Raw genomic sequence first — 7,846 nt, 5'->3', positions numbered from 1 at the left:
GCCTCAGCCCCGAGTCCGCCAAGAGCGACTTCATGTTCCTCAAGCCCTGTAGCCCACGGCCCGCCCGCAACAACGAGCCGGGCCCCGAGCGCCTCCCGGCGCGGAAGCCGCGGGCGGCCAAGAATGCGCTTAATGCCGCCAGCCAGGTAACGCCGGCCCGCGGTGCGGGGCAGGCCCGACCCCCTCCCAGGAAAGAGATGCTCAGGCTCTCGCAGCGGCCCAGCGGCGGGAGCGCACGAGGTGCGCCCGGCTCCCACTAAGCCTGAAAGAGATAAAAAGGCGCGTCTAAGGAGGCCAGGATCCCCCTGGTCCAGGACGTGCCAGCCCCTCGGAGCGCCCCGCTCCCCGCAGCCCAGCAGAGCCGGCCGCGTAGGCGCAGCAGAGAGCAGGGCGGCCTCCCCTCGGAGCTCTCTGGCCTCTGGCTCTCACCTCTGCGCCGTACAGGCAGCGCTAGTTGCTTCGACGCTCCGGTGACCCGCGGGGCTTTTCATCTCCTTTGTCCAGCGCATGCATCCAGCTAAGGCCGATTAAAAGGCAGCCGCTGCCCGGTGCTAGAGGAAGGCTCGGCTCAGAGCTTTCCCCGGCCTGATGAGGGTTGTCTCTGATTCTTACATATAAGTCACCATCGTGGCTGGGGAGGGAAGGGAGCAGGAGAGGGTTTGAGTCCTTTGAGCTATGACGGGCTCATGTGTCCTGCTGCGGTATCTGGCTCCGCGCTCCTACCCGCCAAAGCCTGACGTCTTGTTTGGTTCTTTCAGAGGCGCCTCTTTGTCTTTTTAACCGAGATGGTTGTTGTTGTTGTTGCCATTATCCCATTTCCTAAGGACACCACTTTCCTTCTGGCATCTATTAAAATGAATGCTGAGCTATTGTCAGGGAAGGCGAAAAGCACTTTGTAGAAGACAAATGCCTGACATTCCCGTGAACCGATCACTAGATGGTGCAAAAGTCGAAGCCGCCGCGCTCGGGGAGAAAAACGCGATTTCCAGAGATTCTGATGTCAACATTTGTTAGGTATTTAAATGAGGGACGTCTAATTTGGTAGATGAAATACTCTCCCAGTAACGCGATTAGGGGCGCGGCGGGCCGGCGGAGTCTAATCCACTTACAGATATTTTCCTTTTAACAAAATATCCTTTCAACATCAGCACAAGACATTCCGGAAACAGGTTTTCTTTTTACATTTTTCTTTGGATCATTGGACACGGTTGTCTAATATGTTAATGAGATTTTCCTTCAGTCAGTTCCAAACTCCCCCTAGTGACACGGTGTACACGGCTGATTTCCACACCTCTCCGCCTCGGCCGACATGAATGAGACACCAGGCGAAGTCCCTGCGTTGGGAAGGACATTTAAAAGAGGGGGCATTTAAAAGAAATCTCAAGGAGTAGAGCCAGATGTGCAGATAGGGACTTGGTTGGAAATTAAATCGAGGGCGGGACGTATTCACGAGGAAGTGGGGGCTGTGGGGAAGATAGGAGACTGGTCAGGCTTAGATTTCCGTTTGTACGTGCCTCAGTATCACTGTCTGTGAAAAGGGGCCAGGCTCCATGTGAGCGGCACTGGGCGGCTGGGCGCACGGATCCTTGGAGCGTGGGGCGCTGCTTGTGTGCTCTGCAGAGGGCCAAGCTCTGGTTGTGGCAGTGAAACGCTTTGTGAGGGCTGCAGGTGACGGCAGAGCCCCTCGTGGTGCAACGGGCCTCCTGCTGCCGGAATAACTGGCCTGCTGCCCGCCCCCCACTACAGCGCACTTCCCCGCCTGCCGCGAGAGGGGGATCGGGCCCATTTTGTAACCAGCTGGGGAGGGGATCGGCGGGAGAGAGATCCTGAGCCAACATATCTTCTTGTTCTCCTGCCTTCTGTCGCCCCGCCCGCGGCCACCTGACAGACCTGCCCTCGCAAAGGTCGCCAGCTCTAAGTTTTTACCCTGGAAACTGGCGAGGAGCAGCAGTGCCCTGCCCGGCTCCCGAAGCTGGCTCTGAGCCCCGTGGGCGCCCAGGCGGGCTGGCTCACGGCCAGCAGAGAGGAAGTAACGGGCTGTTTGATGGAAGCCGCCGCCAATAGAGCTTCCATTTCACAATCCAGCGACTGGCACCGAGATTAAAAAATCAGCCGGCCAAGGCCGAGGAGGAGCGTAACCGGGAAAGAAGAATGAATGCCCCCGCGAAGGGCCCGCGACCCGCTTAGGGCGGTGTCTTTGTCTGTCCCCTTCGTCCCCTGTGGTTTGAAGGAGGCGGATTAGAAAACCAGGTGGATTTACTAAAACCAACATTTTATTCACAGGGAGACACACTGCCGTGGGCTCCGGCATGGGGAGCTGGGCTCAATGGCTTTCTGGGAGCAGCCGGCTTGTTGCTTCTCCGTTGAAACGTGGAGAGAAGGCTGGTTCTTTGTCAGTGCTGCAGCCGCAGAAATCCTGCCAGCCGGCGGCGTCCCCGCTTTGCGGGGAGCACAGCAATTACATCCTGTAATCGGAAGCAGCAGCTCCAGCTGCGGGCTGACTGCCAGCTCCGGCTTCCGTGGGAGAGGGAACTACCTCTCCCCGGGGAGAAGGGACCGTTCCGGGCACCAGGGGGCAGCACTGTCCTGCCGGTGCCCCCACGGGCTGCGCGTGTGATTTTGTGCTAGAGGCTGGGACCCCGGATTGCTCACAGGTTCGCTGAAGTCCAGCACCCGGAGCCCGGGCGGGACGCACTTCTGCTCCAGCGATCATTTCCCACTGCTTGCCAGAGCGTGGACCTATATCCATCTCTTTTGGTCTGTTATGTGGGACCTGAGTCCTCAGCGACTTCTCAGCCCACAGAAAAGCAGACACGAGTTCATCCGCTCGCTCCAAATCAATTTAGCTCATCCCTTACACCAAATGGATCTAACCTCATTTGTTCAAGTCCCTTCGCGTAAGCACTCAGCCGCCTTTAAGAAACACTGATGTAAAGCTGAAGTGAATATCTGAGCCGAAGGTGGCTTCCCCTCGAGAGGGGATGTGCGCACCCAACCCACGCGCGACGGGGGTGGGAATTTCACTGTCTAATGCTCATGTCGTTCCCGTGTTTTACAGATCAAACAACCCAATACAGACTGGCTGCCTCCAAAAACCCAGCTTGCGGCCCTGAAAAGGTACCGAGAGGACACGATGTAAAATGGGAAGAGGGCGGGGAGGGGGCTATTTCTGGTCGGACCTCCAGTGGCCTGGCCAGGCTCCGCAGGTGATTCTCTGCCCTATGTAGTTCGCAGAGTTTGGAAGACGTAGGCGGGATCCGAAGGGGAGTCCAGAAGGAGCCCGACAGACTGCGTACGCTGGTCAGCCCGCTCTCTGGTGAGTATTGAGGACCCCAGATCATCGAGCTCCTCACAGAAAACCTCGCGGCTCCCCGGCTCGCTCCAGGGATCGGGCTAGGGGGATGGCAGGAGCCTTGCATGCTTCATCGGCTCGGTAAATGCTTAATCCCGCATGAGAATCTGAGAGGATCCAAGCCTCAGCGCCTCCATGGGCAGCGGGAACAGCGATGTTAATACTCGGGTCCGTGGAGACTCCTCTTGCTAGGGAGAGGGGCCTTCAAACAGATCGGTCACCAAGGGCCACGTAGGCACCGGGCGCTGCGGCTCGGTCGCTCCGGGCCCGGGGCCCCTCAGATAACCTTGCTTTCTCTAGATTTCCAGAAGGCCTCGGGGGCCGCCACCAGCGTCTGGGCCCCCAGATACGGCCCGCTTTACCCGCCCCTGGACTATCAGCACAACGTTTACATCCCAGGGACCCCGACTATGGTGGGCAACAAGGAGGGGCCCCTTTTTTTGGACCAGGAGGACAAGAGCAGCTTCTCCACTTTTGGGAAGAGAAAGAAAATGAGCACGTATTGCGACATACACGACAACGTGATGATCAACAATGACCTCAAGTGATGGATGTGAGGGCGGCCGCGGGCCGGGGCCAGCTCTGTCCATGGTGCTGGCGAACCTGCCACTGGCTCTCCCGCTTTGTAAAACCTGCAGCATTACTACGAAGCAAGGCGCAGCGTGTTCTGCGTTACGAACTGCGCAGTGATGCTAAGACATTGCCCGCAGCGAAGGTGCCTGCTATTGTAATTAGCCAAATCCCGTCTCTGGACCGCAACTAGACAGAGAAGGCGGGCAGGGATTTGTAGCGCCTGGACAGCGAAAAGGCTGAAAACGACCGCCCCCCCGCTCCTCCTCCGGGGAGGGGCTGTTAGGCTTCGTCCCCTCTCTTTCTGCCGGGAGGTAGCTGGTCTGTGTATTAGTGGGTTCGTGGCAGTTTAGTGTGTCAAATTAAATGGACGATTTGCCTTGTGTCATACAGAACACCTCAGCAGGGGGACTTTTGGGGCTGCAAGTGGAGCAGCCTCCCCGGCATATCTTGCGCACTTCGAGAAGCCTTTAGCAAGCTCCATTTTGTGAACGCGCTATTTCCTTTGCTCATTAGGCTCTGTGAATGTATCCAGCGCCCATGTATATTTCTGACTGTTTAACGCACTGAAATAGGTGCGACACGCAATGCTAATTAACATCACGAGGACGGCGAGGTTCCGGGGTAGAGGAAAAGGAAACTAGAGCCCGGTGGCCAGCGCCCTTTTTGTGGGGGCAGGGGAGAAGCCTGAATAAACCTTCTTGGACCTGCCTCTCCACGATGTTTCTGGGGCTGAACGAAGCGCAGGGCGCTCCAGCCTCAGCCCATTGCTTCTGGCTTCATCTGCTAAAGCGAAGAGATGCCGAATATTGCAAGGTGCGGGGTTTACGTTCACGCTCAGAGGAGCAGGGGCACGCTCCTTGGGTGTGGGAGGCTTTTATTTTTAAAAAATAAAATATATCCGAACGTGTCCCAGGTCTGACACGAGTTCTTAAAGACAGCTCCAGGGCTAGTGCAGACTCCCTCCCCGCACATAAGAGGAGCACCCCCTGGCGTCTTGCTTCCCTCCCTGAGCTTTGGGACTATGCCCTTGATGGGTATGGAGACTGGGTAGCCAAAGGAGCGATTAGCAAATCGGGTCAAGGTGCACAGCCTGGGGCTACAGACTCCTTACTGAGAGTCCCCTGTAAGATTTGAAAATCATAACCGGGGGGGGGGTCGTCTCTGATTTTATTAGGACATGTGTTGGGCAGCTCTCTTTTTCTTCAGACCCCCCCCAAGAGTCAAAGAGTAATTTTAACCTTGCTGGTAACTTAAATGAATTGCCAGGGAACCGGTGAACCCCTCTGGGGGAGTTGGCATGGTCCAGGCCCAGGACTCCTGCATGGCTGGCACTGGCCTTCTACAAAGCACCTGCTGGTGGGCACAAGCTCTGCTCCCCTTTCCACCAGTAGGAGTCTCACTGGGGGATGGTTTGGATAGTTCTCAGTGGGGTTTCTTTCCCTTCAGTCTATTCTTGGTGGTTTTTCTGCTATGGGAAGTGTGATATGGGCCTCAAAGAAAAACAAGCCTTGGTAGGGCCCAACTGCCTCTTGTGATTCATAGTCAGCATTGGTAGAACCCGCCTCTACATGGGGGTGATTAGCATATGCCCACAGCCCATCCCTGCCCTAGATGTGCTGACAGGTCAAACAGAAGTCCCTTTAGCCAACCAACACAACGTCTTAAGGTGTTTAACATGTGATCAGAGGGTGTGTCTACATATGCATTAATGCACTTTTCCTAATGTGCATTAAATTTAGTACCTCCAATGTGAGGTACTAAATAAATGCCCATTATGATGCCCTAATGTGCAGTGCTGAAAGCACACATTTTAAAAGTGATGCTTAATGCTCAGTACCCAATATTATTGCGCATTAGTATAGCATTTGCACAGTTTATAGTATAGCATTTATACAGTTTTTTTAATGTAATGCAATGCTTTAATGCTCAGTAAAAAAGGCTACTGCACATTAAAGTGTATGTATAGACATGCCCAGACAGTATTTAAGTCCTCAGATCTGCTACAACCACTTCCTACCACCTTTTTAGTTGTATTTGGGTTAATTTCCTCTGAGAAACTCAGCCAAAGAAGCAAAACTCACCTGGAAACTCTTTTAAAGATGGCTCTCAACTTTTTTTTGTCATTCACCACTGAGCTAGGCACTCGGCAGCACTAGTCATAAGCTCCATGGGGAGGGAGTGAAATGGGTGAGGAAGGAGGGAGAATACAGCTTAAATGGAACTGTGGCTGTAGCTTGGTCCTGTTTGAAATTGACCCCTAGAAACTGAAAGGTCTTTGACTGGTACTCCTCTGTGTTGAAAGATCTGAGCTAACAGGCCTGTTTAAAATCATAACAAGGAACAATCTTTCTGGTGAGTTAATGTTGGTCTGTTTGCATGGAAACCATGTTGAAAAATCTGCAGAAGGAAAATTGCTACTGTCTTGAATTATTGGTCATTTCTGAACAATACATGCAGTGCATGAAAATTCTTTTTAAGTAAATAAAAAGACAGTTTTTGATTTATATCAATACATTGTATTTTAATAGCTCAAATAGATACATGGCTTTATGGGAAGCAAATAGTAACCATGCTAGAAAGGATTGCTTGGGATGGTTTGCATTTTATTCTTCATCAGGTATAATAATATTTGTAGCCTCAGAGCAAGGACTTGGTCCAAGCTTTATACAGACCTGCTAGAGAACTGGGATTTGTTGCAATTACCATATTGCATGTTAGCAATATTAAAATACTTCATCTTGTAGTTTACAGGAAAGAGCTTATTCCTTGCTTTCCTTTTGAAATCCCTGCTGTGTGATGTTATTGCAGCATGGTGGCTAGGGCATTTCATACCTGGCTGGTTTCTGTATAGCTATGACTGAAATAATCTCTCTACATGGTTGGCCAGACCTGGGGCCCTGTGAGCCCCCTTTGTGGTAAAATGGGGCTATAATGCTTGTTTAACCAGCTTCCTGAGGATTTGATCAGCACTGGGGAACATGTAGTGGTTTAGCCGTGCTCCATCACTCCTCCTTTAGATCCTGGCCTGGAATACCCTGGGAGAGAGGAAGCTTGGCTGGAAAGGCTTCCCATCCTGCAACTGGTAGAGAAATCCCTTGAAGCTCCTCTATATTGCAGTGGAGACCACACTAATCCTCTCTTCATCTTAGGTTTAAGGTGCTGCAAAAGCTGCACAAACCCATCAGAGTAAATCATTTAAGGATGCTTTTGAGAGAGAGCTGCACTCTAGGTATAATGGCTCATTATTTTCCTTTACTTTGTTTCTATTGTTCACTCATGCTTGTCCTTAGATATTATTTCCCCAGCAGTAGACATGTGCCAAACACAGGAATCAAAGTGTCTGGGAATAAAGGTGCTACTCATTGGGCACATCTACATAAAACACTAGAAATGCAGTAGACTAATTCTACTGTGCATTAGCGTATCATTGTGAATTCAGTGCTAATGTGCTAATGCGCAGTAGAATTAGTCTATTGCATATTAGCGTCACATAAAAGACATGTGCTGGTACTACTGCACAGTCATGCCAGTTATGGCACATTCAGTGAGTACCTGTTATTACAGGTGCTAAATATAATGTGCCATAATTATGGAACATTAATGCACATGTAGATGTACCCACTGCCTATTAAAATCTAAGGGCCCAAAATGTTCTTTCCTCCTTTCTTTTTCCCCACTCTTTCTTTCTTTTTTGATTGAAGTTCCCATGTTAGCTGCGGAATAACTACTGTGAGGCTGTGTCATTGCAATGTGACCTAACACAGGGCTCTGAGAAGTCAGATTACCCAAGCTCCATTCTTCTTGCCCCCGCATACTCCTTCTTTATGTGACACTGTGATGTGCAGGGGGTTGGACTAGGTGACCTTTGAAGTCCCTTTCAACCCTATGATTCTATGACCCCCAGCTGAGATAACAATAATG

The 7,846-nt window shown here is 51.9% G+C and overlaps 1 protein-coding gene across 1 annotated transcript in view; it reads left to right on the top strand.

Moving 5' to 3' along the window:
• The window catches only part of LOC102386052 (protocadherin-10-like), a 6,192-nt gene extending 2,292 nt beyond the window's left edge, over positions 1 to 3,900 (top strand). The window contains exons 2-5 of the mRNA XM_006034159.2: positions 8 to 146; positions 3,059 to 3,117; positions 3,228 to 3,316; positions 3,653 to 3,900. Of these exons, the coding sequence (XP_006034221.2) occupies positions 8 to 146; positions 3,059 to 3,117; positions 3,228 to 3,316; positions 3,653 to 3,900 (535 nt within the window). The remainder of the gene's footprint in view (positions 1 to 7; positions 147 to 3,058; positions 3,118 to 3,227; positions 3,317 to 3,652) is intronic.
• Positions 3,901 to 7,846: the final 3,946 nt, after the last annotated feature.

Source organism: Alligator sinensis, unplaced genomic scaffold, assembly GCF_000455745.1.
Source record: "Alligator sinensis unplaced genomic scaffold, ASM45574v1 scaffold14_1, whole genome shotgun sequence".
NCBI lineage: Eukaryota > Metazoa > Chordata > Crocodylia > Alligatoridae > Alligator > Alligator sinensis.
Note: the sequence above shows the minus strand (reverse complement) of the source record. Positions and strands in the feature narration are given on the sequence as shown.